Source organism: Marmota marmota, unplaced genomic scaffold (assembly GCF_001458135.2).
Source record: "Marmota marmota marmota unplaced genomic scaffold, marMar, whole genome shotgun sequence".
In the NCBI taxonomy this organism is placed as follows: domain Eukaryota; kingdom Metazoa; phylum Chordata; class Mammalia; order Rodentia; family Sciuridae; genus Marmota; species Marmota marmota.
In genome coordinates, this window is record NW_025999999.1 from 3841719 (window position 1) to 3855705 (window position 13987).

General features: G+C 51.1%; 1 protein-coding gene across 6 annotated transcripts in view; it reads right to left on the minus strand.

The window, feature by feature from the left end:
- Positions 1–11048, minus strand: part of Crtac1 (cartilage acidic protein 1) — a 134428-nt gene extending 123380 nt beyond the window's left edge. Inside the window, exon 1 of one of the 6 annotated variants that reach the window (XM_048807104.1) lies at positions 10803–11005. In XM_048807104.1, the coding sequence (XP_048663061.1) occupies positions 10803–10826 (24 nt within the window). In that variant the 5' untranslated portion in view covers positions 10827–11005. Of the gene's footprint in view, positions 1–5622; positions 5642–10521; positions 10638–10802 lie in introns of those variants that run through there. The other 5 variants (XM_015494599.2, XM_015494601.2, XM_048807107.1 and 2 more) reach the window with 5 other exon arrangements.
- Positions 11049–13987: the final 2939 nt, after the last annotated feature.

A 13987-nucleotide genomic window follows, 5' to 3' on the forward strand; every position in this document is an offset into this window, starting at 1 on the left:
TGTCAGAGAGCTGGGACACGGGGGAGAGAGGCAACCACGGAACACTCCGCCTGCACTGGCCGGGCCACCAGGTCCACACAGAGACCCACAGAAGAGCTAATGGATCTAAAGCCACATCGGTGAAGAGCTGACAGATCCACCTGGTTCATTCACCACAGCCAAGCTTCCCACAGACCTGCAATAAACCTGGCCTTGAGCTGGGTGCTGGGGTCAAGGGGAGAAAGGTATTCGAGATGGGATCACAGAGAGACCCAAGTGATCTGGTGGGAGGAGCTGATAAGTGCCTTCCTGATGGCGGGTGCTGAAGCTGGCCTTTGAAGGATGCCAAGGAGGGCAAGATGAGGCTGGAGCAGGCGGGAAAGAAGAGCAATGCAGACAGATGGCAGATGCCTGCAAAAGTCCGGGGACCCAGCTGTGACCCCAGTTGCCCTCCAAGACTGCCCATTTCCAGGCAGGGAGACTCACTCCCCACGCCTCCATGCCCTCTGCAGGACCCTTCTCTGGACTACAGCGGATGGTCTCCACCAGGGTGATTTTGTTCCCCTTCACCGAGGGACATTTATCAATCTTTGGAGACATTGTGGGTCATCAGACCAGGGAAGGGGGTGTTACTGGCATGCAGTATGTAGAGTCAGGGATGCTGCTGAGCTTCCCACAGTGCACAGGACAGCCCCACAATAAAGAACCCTCCAACCCTAAATGCCAACAGTTGGAGAATGAGAATCCTGGACTAGAGCACCCCCACCCCCACCTCATCAGACTGGCCACAGAGCACCAGGAGCCTTCCCGGACCTGCCCTACAGAGGCCACCCTGCCACATGCTGAGCTTGACCAGGCAGATGCCCTGCTCCCACGCACGAGGGAGTGCGTGGGCAGGTGCAGGTGCAGGGATCAGCAAGCTGACAGTCCCCAAACAGCTGCATCCGTGACAAGGGTGGCATTTCCTCTCCATCTGCCTGAGCCCTGCCTCTCCCACCCTGGTGGTCCTGAGTTTGAATAGGAAATTGGAATGCTTATTCACACCTCAACTGGGCCACTCACTGGAAGGCAAGTGTCAGACTTGGCTCTTAGTCTTTGTTCCTCACTACCATGGGGTTGTGGAGCCAGTCGTCCTTTATGACGTCAGAAGGCTGCCCAGTTTTCCCATCCTGCTGCTGGGATCTGTTCCCTTGACCCTTCCCCTGAACAAGAGCAACTCTTGCCAACCCTTCCTTATTTCATCTCACCCACTTTCTAAGTCTCAGAGCTCAATATGTGGCTTCTCAGCCTAATTTGTGGGGTCTATAGGCAAGGCAGACAGAGAGGCACAGAGCTGCAGTTTCACACAGCCAGTCCTGTACAAGGAATGGACAGCCATAATAAAAGCAAGTACCTACCACTGACCATGTGACAGGCACTACTCTAAACCTTCACATGGATGAGTCATTTAATCCACATAGTAACCTTTCGAGGGTCCTTACAGATAAGGATGCTAGGGCACAGAGAAGTCAAGTAACTTGCCTGGGGTCACAAAGCTGGTACTCAGTAAACCCAGAATTTTTATCTAAGCCAATAAGCTTCAGAATTTATATTTATAGGCGCTGCACTAAACAGCTCCCTCACCAAACTCGTCTTAAACCAAGTGAGAATGGAGTGCAGTTGAAAGAGCAAGCATTTCTGCCTGAGGAAGCTGGAGAGGACCTTGAGAGACAGAGGCAACGGTGAGCTGGCCACAGAGACACAGTGGAGAAGCGCTCCAGGCCAAGGAGACAGCATTGCATGGAGGGGAGGCTGGTTCATGGAGGGGGGAGGCCGGTTCGTGGAGGGTTGGGAGGCTGTGAAGGGCTCGGGGAGGACAGCTGGTGGGAACGAGTGCAGCTAAGGAGGTTGGAGACTGCGGAGGCGGTGGGGGCACGAGATGGCCCCGGTGGTGTGGTGGAAAGAACATGGTAGGGCTGAGCGGGAACTAGAGATCCCCAGCATAGGCAAGGCCCTGGGTTCCATCCCCGGCACCACCACAAAAAAGAGCAGGCCAAAGAGGAGGACCATGTGCAGGAGGCCACGAGGGGGCTGGGCTGGATGCAGAGGACCGCAGAAGGTCACTACCATGGCCCCAATGAGGGAGGATGCTGAGCTGGCATGTGCTCATGCCCATTCGCTGGGGACGTCTTGTGTGCAAACTTCAAGTCAGGCACTGTCCTGGGCACTAGGACACTGAGAACAAGATGAAGCCCTGCCCCATGGAGCATATGCTCTGACACCTCAGTTCTGTTTCTCCACCTGTCCCCTGACTGGCCAGCCTGGGAGAAGCTCCAGATCTCAGCACCCCACCCCCACCCATCTTCCCCAGCACCAAGAAAACAGGGGGCTTCCTCTGCGTTCCCTCTACCTAGAGAGAAGCTGCAGCAGCACTCAGAGAGGAGATTTGGTCCCTTTCCAGAAAAAGGCAGAAGAAAGTCCAGGGGACCCAGGCTAAAGGGCACTGCAGAGACCACGGAGCTAATGAAATTTTGTTTCTGAAAATGAGAGGACGCCTGGAGTCTCCTAGCCTTATGTGCAGGGTCTAGTAGGTTCCTGGTGGGTATGGTTAAGTGCTCAGCCATCCTGCTCTGTAAAATGGGAAGGAAGGCTTGTAGGTTTGCTCTGAGAATGAAGTGGGATTAATGGGTGTTAACTTCTGAGCCCAGTGCTGGCCAGAGAGAAAGCCTAACTGTGTAGATAATGGAAACAATAATCACACCATTACTACTAGTAATAAATGTTTGCTGACGGAACAAATGCATCTCGGGAGATGGAGCTGGGGCATGCAGGTGCTCCCCTTCCAGCAGGATCTGTCAGACGTTGAGCAGAAGGCTCCAGACTGTAGGACTTTGAAGAATAGGCTTGCTTCTGTTACTAATTTGTCTAGGAACCCCAGTGGAGTTCTTTGACTCCTTAAACACTGCTTTCCAAATGCAGGCCCCCCTCAGTAAACACCTTCTTCAAACGTGTAAAAGATGCCTGCTGGCCAGGCATGGGCACTGGCCTCACTCAGCGGGGCTGACACTGTGCACCACACACTGGGATAAGTCCAGCAAAGCAACAGGTACAGAGTCCAGGCTGCAGCCTGTGGGAGGAGGGATTAACAAGTCAGGTGGGTGGAAAGGCTCTCCAGAGCAGGTGAATTGGGATTCCAGGTAGCTGAGACCTATGGATCAAAGGCAAGGATGTGAGACAGCTTGGTGCATGCTGCGAATGCAGCTGGTGCTGCTGGAATGCAGTTTCCCAGACAGGGGGTAGGAGAAAATAGGGACAGGGAGGGGAGGAGATGGAGCTTTGTGTAGAGGCTGCAGTTGGGCCCTGTAGAGCCTGCCATGCCAAGGGAAGGAGCCTGGAGTCACACCGCGTGAGAGGTTTTGAAGTCAGACAGAGACATGATCAGACTTGCATTTTCCAAAGGGCATTTTAGCTTTGGGCAGCAGCTTGCAGGCCAGCTAGGCTGTGTTTCAGAGCAGTGAGTGAGAGTGTCCCAGAGGGGATTTGAACAGCGTGGGCAGGGGCGGGGCAGGCCACTGGATGACCTCCAAAGTTCTTTTCCAGGCCTGATAGTCTATGGGTCAGGTTTTTTCCCTAAATCATTTAAAATGCATTAGTGGACCTTGCTATTTAAAAGCATCCTCCTGGGAATCTTTCTGTGAAGCAATGATTCACTCCCTAGTTTGTCTTCGGTGGAAATCCAAATTTCCATCTATTCCACCAGCTCCAAGGAAAAAGCTTACACAGAGCTCCCTTGCAGCAGCTGGGGGGAGGTGGGGAAGAGAGAAAGGGCCTGAGAAGCAGCTGGGGATGATGAAGAGAAAGAGACCCCCCGGCCTTGCCTCAGGTTCAGGACAGGCCATCATGTGGTGGGTGGGCCCTGCACGTGGCCTCAGGCCCTGCCTGATCAGGGGGGTGCTGAAGTTCACGTGGCCTTGGTGCCAGATGTTGGCTCAGGAAAGAAGCTACAGGGAAGCAGGCCTCACTGACCCAGGCCAGTGTGGAGACCCACTTAAAAACCAAAGGCCACCCCTATCCCAGAATGGCCACCTGCATTCCCTTATTCATTTGTTCATCCAGAGAGCACCTGTTGAGCCCTTTCATAGCCAAGTGCCACGATGGGTGCTGAATCTGTAGCTAAGAACAAATGACACAGTGCCTCCCCATACAAGTGGCAAGCCAGCGGTTTTTCCTTCTTGAGGACTCTTATTTTCCTACCTGCAAAAGCCCTCCATAGCTTCTTAGATGAAAGGTATGTGGTAATGGTTTCCAAGACAGAGGCTGTTCTTAGAGACCAGGGTGAAAGCAAACACGGCTTCACTTAGAACAAGAGCCTGTGGCGATAGAAAGAGCCTGTCCCCCAACTCCTCTGATTACAGTGACAGACCTCGAGAGGCTAAGGGACCTGCAGAGCATCCAAAGCAAGGATCGAAGCACTAAGGCCCCCCTGCTTCACTGGGGTAGAGAGGGAAGCAACCTTAGTTTTCTGAGGGAAACTCATGTGACTTCCTACCTCCGTCCCTGGGTACAAGAAGGACAAGACCAGCTTTGAGCCTTCTGCAAAAACCACCACTGATGATGCCCACCCAGGAGGAAAAATGTGGGTTCCCAGGCCTGTCCCCGTCCTGAGAGCCTATCAGGATTTTGCAACACTGGATGCTTCCTTTCAGACAGACATTAAAGGAGGCTGTGAGGCCAATGCAGAAATCTCCCCCATGGTGGCTGCACTCCCCTCGGGTAGGTGGAGACTGGCATCGGGAGGGAAGAGGTCCCTGCAGTCATCCCTCCTCTGGTCACAGGGACACTCCCTGAGCTCAGCAGTGATTCTGTGACCTTGTCACTGTACTTGTCGGGTGCAAAAAAAGATAAGAGTAACTGGAAACAACAGCAAGGGTCATTTTACACTCTCTGCACTCTCGATTCTTCTGTAGCTAATTAAAGTAATATGTCAAAATGTCCCTTGGAAGAGATCTTTAAGAATATGTCTGTTAAGTAAACAAGGTTTTACTAATTAATGACACGCCTTACCATCCCTCATTGAAGTTCCCTGCAGAATCTCCCAGTGCCAGGAGGGCCGAGTAGGAAAGGGTAGTGGGGAAGTCACCATCTCCCCTTCCCGGAGGGAATGGGGACAAATCCAGTCACTTGTCATCTGTGGAGCTATCAGTTTCTCCTCCGGATGTTGATCAGATTTCCTGGGCTGGAACCAACTCACAGGGCCAGGGGACTGGAATTTTTCCAAGAAGGAAACGCTTTGCTTCTTATGAAGTCAACATGATTTCTTTCAAGGAAAAATTTCATCTTTTTTTCTTTTTAAGTGTCTAGCGTTTATGAAGGGCAAATCTTTGGACTTTAAAGATAAAGATTATGATATACTTATCTTTTGCGAAGACCACCCCCCATCTCTCTCTCTCTCTCTCTCTCTCTCTCACACACACACACACACACACACACACACACACAGTCATGGGGATGGGGGAATGATTTTGTCCAATATGATACAATGAGTCAGTGGCAAAGCCAGAAATAGAACTTCCCAAACTCCCAAATTCATAATAATAGCAATATTAACAATAGTCTCTAATTTTCCAAGCATTTTCACAGTTCATATTTAATAGTTGAAATAACCTGGGGGGGGGTGTTGGTAAGTCAGTCAGTCCAGGAGAGCAGATCTGAGTTTCAGGTCAGCTCTGCACTTGCTTGCTCTGTAATCCTGGCTGGTCCCTTCTCCTCTCTGGATCTCACTGTCCTCAGCTGTGAAACAGGAGAACTAGATGAGAACACTCTCCCACCTTCTAATGAGCTATGAGGCTGCTTCTCCAGTCCAAGGGTTCTCAACCTTGTCACTATTGATATTTGGAGCCAGATGACATTTGCGGGGTCGGGGGGGGCTTTCCTTTATGTCGTTGCATGTTTAGCAACATCCCTGGCCTCTACTCACTAGATGCTTGTGGCACCCCTTACTCCAGTTGGAACAATTAAAAAAAAAGTCTCCATGGACTAGGGTTGTGGCTCAGTGGTAGAGCGCTTGCCTCGCATGTGTGAGGCACTGGGTTCGATCCTCAGCACCACATAAAAATAAATAAAAACAAGATAAAGATATTGTGTCCAACTACAACTAAATATATATATATATATATATATATATATAAAATCTCCAGATATTGCCAAATATCTGGTGGGTAGAGGCCAAGTAACCTCTCTAGTCACTGTCCAAGGACTTTAAGAAGGTCAAGATCATGACTGATCCGGTGGAAAAAAAAGGTCTTATGGTCCTCTTCTCCAACCCCGCCACACCTTTCTACACACTTTTTGAGCACAATCTCTCACTTTTTTTTTTCTTTTTGCTATTTCTCATTTCTTAAATGTCCTAAGTGGCCCAGGGTGCGTTTGGTGTGATAATGAACCGACTGATTTCATACTTTTTCCTAAGGAGAGTTCACAGGTTTGTGTACCCTAAGCAACTAGTCAGGCTCTCCAGACGTTCCTCGCAGAGTCCAGGCTGGCCTAGAAGTCTGTATCTGCAGCCTGCAGGAGGCTCGGTGAGCACAAATTTGTCAGCACTCTTAAATCACTGGGCTCTGAGGAAGGCTTCTCCCAGCAGAAAGATCCTTCCTTAGGAATCAATAGCTCAGGGCCCTCCATCACATTCAGAATTATCCTGGGACCTGTAAAATTTCTTTTCCCCCAAGCATGGCAGAACCCCAAAGTGAAAACCCTGAAATGGGAGAGGGAGGAAGGCTAGGAGGGAGCCCTGCCAAGAAGGCCTTGTCCGTCAGCCTAGATGTCACTGTGAGCAGAGGCAGATGTGCAAACCTGGACACTTGGCCTCGCTTGCAGGGGAAAAGAGGACTCTGTGTGGTTCCCAGTGATCCAGCAATAATCTCCCCTTCCAGCTGAATACCTCTTCACAGCTTCCCAAGGGCACAGGCACATGAGAGACCATCTCCCCTGGTCTTTGCTACCCACCCCTCATCACAGGGTCTCCAGCTTCACCACATAGCTGAGGAGAAAACTGAGGCATGCAGGGGTCAAGTTCAAGGTCTCTAAGCCAGTAACTGGTGAGTCAGGTTCTAAGGTTCTGTCTTCACTATTAATAGTGAGAGCAGGTCAACCACCTAGTGAGGCTCATGAAAGGGACAACTTCTTGTTTGCTCAGCATCTAATGCCATTCTCAGACTCTGTACCCTGCCTCATTAAACAAACATCCAGAAAGTTTGCGCTTTACCTATATCATATGTAGTTATATTCCTCTGGCTCTACCCAGAACTAGACCACTTCACCAGCTAATGCAGGGAGCTGGCCAGGGACTCAAGCATAGCTCTCAGAATTCCACTTAAATAAAGGGCCACATTCGCCTCACCTCCCTCCTCTCCTGCCAATGAAGACCCTCTTGTCTGGGAGCCTGAGGGAGGAGAGCATCCTCAAGCATCTTCCCTGGCAACAGGCATCCCTTGGGTGAGTCTTAGGGATAGCAGAAAATTTTTACTCTCAGAATTCTGGCATGGCAACAGTGGGCTCCTCATGAGGTTAGGCCACCAAGTCTGCTAAGGCCCTGAGGGAACCCTGAAGAAGTCCATACAGCATACAAAGAAACTAGATGAGGAGAGGGAAACAGAGCGAGCAGCCCATGTGTCACTCAGCAAATCCGCTTCCCAGGGCCTTGCGCAGTGAGACTCACAGAATGGAAGAAAGGGCAATGGAAATGGTAGTATCTTTCAGATCATCTAAGAAGCTTGAATAAGAGGATTTTGCAAAAATAGGACATCCTAGCTCTCTGACCTTGAACTGGGAGCAGCAAGGATGGGGGAATTGGCAGATGCTCTTTGGAAACTGTCCAATTCATCCACGATCTGAGTTTGAGAGGTCCCACCAGGAGGGTGTGAACCTAGGACAGAGAGACTCCACTCCAGCATGTCTTAGCAGAGGAAAGGAAGAGCGCCAGGCCTGGATTCGAAGACCATGGTGAGGCCCTGGGTACTTCTGGTTCCTAAGTTCATGAATAGAAAGCTGGAGTTGCATGGCTTTTGCCTAGAAGCCCACTTGGAGTCATGAGATAAGATAGTGGAGGAAAGGGAAACAATACTTAGAGATTTCCATGACCAGTGCATATGCATTCCCAGAATCTTTATCTCCTCATTCTGGATACAGATTTAAAGGAAATTCCCCTAAATTTAATAGAGCTATTAATTTACCAAAGTCTGGTCAGTCAATAATTACCAGTGCTGATGGTAGAGAGAACATATGTTCATCTTCACACTAAAGAGGAAACGGGTCACTGGAGTGGAAAAAGCTACACATAAAGAATCAAAAATCCTAGGACTTAGTCCCAACTCTTCCACTGAACAACCATGTGACCTTGGGCAAGATACTTGCCTTTACTGGGCTTCACTTTTGTCATTGGCAAATTAAGTGCATACGTGAATATTGGGGATAGGATGAGGCTGCACTAGATACTTCCCAAGGCTCCCGTCTTCTAGCTGATATTCTTGGGTTCTGTGAGCCCTCAAGGAAAAGGAGTTCAAAGAACACACCAGTGCCAGGTACAAAGGAATTATCACAGAGAGCGGGTGGAGCTGCGTACCAGCTTTGTCTCCTTGCAATGTAGTGTGAGCACCTGTCCCATTGCACTTGAGGTCACAGGACCACCTGAAGTCCAGAGAGCATGTGGTGGAATGGCTCTAATTGTGTCAATGGCCACTGGTTGAGGGCTCAGGTCTGAGTTTGCTTAAAGCATTAACTTCTATGGCCAGTGAAGGGCAAGTAGTGAGAAAGTCAGTAGTCTTGAGCTAGGTACACTTGGTGCCCCCTACTGGACACCAGGAAATTTGCTTCACCTTTAAGCTCCCACCAACTGGGCAGGCAGCAAGGAAGCTTGAGAACCAACCCTGGCTGTCATAAGATGTTTAAGAGAACTACTTCCTTGGCTGGTGTCCCTCTCCCTATAAGAGTCTATGTTTCACTTCTTAGGATTAAACAGGCCATTGGTCCACACATTTACAGAGATACCCCTGTGCAGCCATAGGAAGCCCTAGGCAAACATCAAGGTGTAAAGGAATAAACTCAAGAGTTCAGAACACCAGGTGCAGCCCAGATGGAGAAAAAAGGAAGAAAGAGCAACAAGCAGGTATTTCATTACACAAATCCCCACTGGAGAGAAGGTCTTGGGAAATGCAGCAGAAAAATGTTGACTTCAGGCAGGCAGAGGTTGGAGCTGGGGTTTGGGAATGAATTGCCAGCCCCCATAAAAGATCTCCAGGTGGAGGCAGCTATCACTGGAGTTTGAACTCAGCCCTGTGTTCAGAGATGGCGTAGGGTGAAGGATACAGCCCCAACCATGCATCTATAGAGCAGGTAACCACCACCTACCTTGGACCTTCTCCAGAGTCCTTTAGGACCAACTGGAAACTGGACTATTCTAATTGTGGTCCTGTATACCAGCACCAAGACCCTAAACTCCCTTAAAATGACTTTTAGGGCTCACTGTCAGAAAGATGTTCTTAATCAAGTCAGAAAGAGAGAAAACATTCCTCAAGGACCATATCAGAACAACCGCCATGTTCCCACTCTTCCATCCTCCACTTCTCCTTTCGCATGGCTGAGAGTGAGGTATGATATGACTGCCTGAATTAGCTCTAATTCAGTCCTGGGTATTTCCTGCCCCTAGTTATCAGGGTCCCAAATCTGCAATCCAGCTTTTTCTCTTCCCACACGAGTTCTCCCAGCACTCAAGACAGCACCACAGGAACAGTCCCCTACTCCTGGCACCCCCCCTTGCCTTCTTTTCCACCTGGCTTCACTTGGGAACTCCTGCACCCATCCCAGAAGGTACCTCAAGTGCGACTCAAGAATGTGTCCTGCCTGGAGAACTCAATCACCTCCTGGGACACACAGAAGGCATACTAGATGAACCCACCAACAAAAGCAACAAGAAACATTAGTCATTCACAGAAGAAGCCCCCACCCCCACCCCTAGGGAGGCTCGCATTCAGGCTGGGATGACTTTGGATTCTTGAGTTGGTTTCTGCAGAAGCGGGACTAACCAGGCTCCCAACTAATGTACTGCAAAGAAGCGCGCTGCATTGCTGGGCATGCCCCCAAGCCCGGCCTACGGCCCCATCAGAACCTCTGTGGGCTTCCACAGTGTCGAGGGGTTCGCCCGGTTCCCCTGGAATGTCTGAAGCAGGCTTGCCTGAGACAGCCTGAAAGCGAGACCACACCTCGGTCCAGCAAAAGGCGGCTGGCAGCTATGCCGCGCGCGGGGCTCACTCCTAGAGCTCTCTGCCACCCAGCGCTGTGCAGAGGAAAGAGCTCGGCTTCCCCGGGGAGGGAGAGCCAGTCCCAGGGGCTCTTGTCCAGCCCCGATGACCCCTCCCCAAGCGTAGACACTGAGCTAAGACCAGTAGCCTCCCCGGCCCGGCCAAAGCTGAGCCTGGCTGGCTGGGTGACTCCGGATACCCCTTGCACAGCCTTCCTCACCTGCTCCGCCCCCTCCCAGTCCCCGTGTCCCCTCCCCAAACACCTGACCTCCAGTGCGCCCCCGACACCTTCTCTGCCAGCTGCAGTCCGTCGCCCCTACACCTCGGCTCCCACCTCCTAGACCCCGGCCCGCGGGGGAGGCTCTGCGCGCCAATCGAGTCCAGCGCCTCTTGGCAAGTTGGGAGCAAAACCACTGCCTTCGCGGTCTCGGTCTTGCCAGGTTCCCAGCGGCATTCCAGCCACCCCCGAGAGCGGATGGGAACCGGCGCGTAGACCTGGCGAAACTTTCTCTGCCTGAGGGGGTGGGGGCTCCGGGAGTGGGTACTCACGCCGGGGTCAGCGCAGGGAGTCATCCTCGGGCTCTCTCAGCCCCTCCGCCTGGGGGCGTCGGAGCGCGGGCGCTCGCTACAGCCTTTGCCGCCGCCGCCGGCGCCGCTGCCGCCTTGCAGCTCCCAGCCCCGGTCCCGGGCTGGCCTCGAGCCTCCCGCCCCGACGCCTCGCGCTCGCTTTATACAACTCCACTCGAGCGCGCCCGGGCTTATGTAAAGGCTGGCGGAGGCCCGCAGCCAATGGCGNTATAAGAGACAGGCGCAGGACCGAGAGGGTGGCGGCGGGAGCGGGGACACTGCTTTTTCGTTTCCCCGGAGATAGAGATCTGGCGTCTCCGGGCGGACCTGAGCGGCCGCGGTAGCAGCGCTGATGGCGAGATTTCGTGCTGCGGAGCGAGCGCCGAGCCGATCTTTATCCAGCCTGGGGACGTGTCCGAGCGCCTCTTCGGGACTGCTCTGTATGAGGAGCAGAGCTTCGCCACGGCCCTAGCGGGCGGGGGGCGGGCGAGCAGAGCTCCGGGATCAGGGGCGGCTGCCAAAGAGGCTGCGGGCAGCGTCTGCTTCACAAACCCAGCGCCCTGCGTCCCGCTCCCCGCGTCTGGCTCCCCGCGCCCCCAGCAGTGTTCTTACCCAACTCCACCCCTCTAGTTCCCACTCCAGCAGTGCCCAAGCTGAGCCTGGTCCACCTGCTCTGGCTCCCTGGTGTCCTCTCAGCCTCCCACACTGCTTTGCTCACAGGTACTGCTTCTCCCCTCCTCACCCCCAGCTTGCTGTGGTGGGTTGGGATGGCTTCTGCTTCTCTAGACCTGGGTCCTTTGGGTGCGAAGCTCCAGAAGAACGCGCTTGGTCAGCAGGGCCCGAAATACTGGTGTCTAGGGCAGGAAATTGGCCTAGATCGATAACACAGAGAAGGCAAGTCTCTTATTTTACACCTAGAACCTGACACATAGTAGGCACCCACTAAGTATAGAATGAATTTTGAACTCTTGGGAGTAGGCTTTCTTTAGGCTTCTGAAAGCTGGGGCTCAGAGCTTAGGAAGAGAAAGATCTGGGAATCTGCCATTAGAGTGGGAAGAAGCCAAGGCTGTTTTTCCATCTACTGAAGGTTTTGTGACAGTCACCTAGTAGCCTGACTTCTGAGCACTTGACTCTTAAAATAACGCGGATGTGTTATTTTATGGAAGGCCCCACCAGCCAGCCCCTGGCTGGATCCTGTTATCCCCAGATATTGAGCAGAACTACTGTGAACCATGTTTTCAGGTCTCTGTGAACTAAGCATAGACAAACCTTCTAGCTCTTTGAGTTCATGTTCTTAATCCTTTGAGGATTGTGGACACATTTGAGAATCTGGCAGAAGTTATTGAATTCCTTTTCTAGAAAAATATACAAACATACACATTTACACACGCACATGCACACACACATATCCCTTGAGTATAATTTCAGGATCATTAGGGACCCTGAGTCTTTTGGGACTCTGCCCGATGTTAATCTGCTTCTCCAGGGGTGGTTAGGAGACCTTCTGGTTTATAATCACCTGCCTTTGGGGACCAAAGATCCTTTTGAACCTTCTGAGAATCTGATAAATGTTGTAGATTTGTTCTCAGAAAAATATTTACACATATTTACATGCAATTTGGGGGATTGGATCATTAGAACTGAGGTGTGTGTGAGGGGGTCCAAGTTAAGACCTTTCACCTAGCTGTAAATAGACTCCACCTCTGGAGCATTTTTGATCCCCTACTGTCTCCCTAAGGAGAGCAATTGGCTCTGCACTCTGCTAGATGGTGCCACCACCCTGTCCCGAAGGCATCTGTATCATGTGCCCAAGGAAGGTCCTGACACCCGAGAGACTATCTCCACAGCATACTTTGCATCTTGGTCCCTGACACCTTCTTAGTGTGGAAATAAGTTGCAGGTTGTCAGATTCTGTCTGATCCATGAACGTTCCTTAGCCAGAAACTCCAACTCAGGGAGACAGCAAGTGACTGGTAATTAGCCAGTTTCACTCAATCCCAAGCATCTGAGCACACCTCTCTTGGTTTTGTTCTCACCTCCCTCTCTGCCTGGGAAGCTGTGAGCAGCAGCCCCAGCTGTGGCACCTCACCTCACCTAAACCCTACAGATTTAGTAACCAGTGTGGTTAATTATTAGCATTAGCCATCCAGATGTGAATAGGTTCTCTGCACAAAACAACTCTGTAATGTTCTCACACTTTCCTGCAGCTGGCCAGGTAAGGGGACAACGGACCAGAGGTGCTGGAGAAGAACAGAGAAATAGGAAATGACAGAGGTATTCTATCAGGGGAGTTCTTCAGCAGTCTGGTTTCAGCACTTGTGAGGGTAGAGTTCAACAGGCCAAGCAATTGTGGTCCTGAAATTTCTAATTCCTCTAATGCCCTCCAGGTTCCTTTGGAAATCCTTGAAGCCAGGAGTGTTTTAGAATTCAGAAAGGGACCAAACATGTGGAACCATCCCCTGGGGTCTAGGAACAACATCTCAAAATCAGATGCATTCCTACTTCTGCGATCAAATGTAGGAATCTTTACACTGAGTGGGTGTGAAGATAAAGTGTCTTCACATCAGTTTAGGTCAAGATTTGTCACCAGATGAGTTTTGGCACTGAACTAAAAACAACAACAAAAAAAAAAACCCCAAAATCTTTTAACTTTAAGATTTGGGGAGGGGGCTGGGGTTGTGGCTCAGTGGTGGAGTGCTCTCCTAGCACATGCGAGGAACTGGGTTCAATCCTCGGCACCACATAGAAATAAATAAATGAAAATAAAGGTATTGTGTCCAACTACAACTAAAATAAGTAAATGAATAAAGATAGATTTGGGGATTTGGAATTGCAGATAAGGGACTGTAGGATGGTATTTTAGGCTTGGTTGTCCCAAAAGAAATGGATGTTTTGTGAGGGTGTGGAGAAGCAGCCATAGTAGAAAATGGGAAAGCAGAAGCTGTTAAAGATGGGAAGTTTAAGGGGTACAAGGAAGAAACCCTTTCTCAACTCAAACCGTATTACAGCGTAGTTTCCCCCTCCATCCCCTCATCCCTGCACCAAGTACATGTGTATCAAATGGCCGGTGAGTTTCATATGTACTTGTGTCAACTTGTAAGTGGCAGATGTAGAGGGTGGGGTTGGGTGAGGCAAGAAGAGGTAAAGGGGGGCAGAAGCTCTTTTGG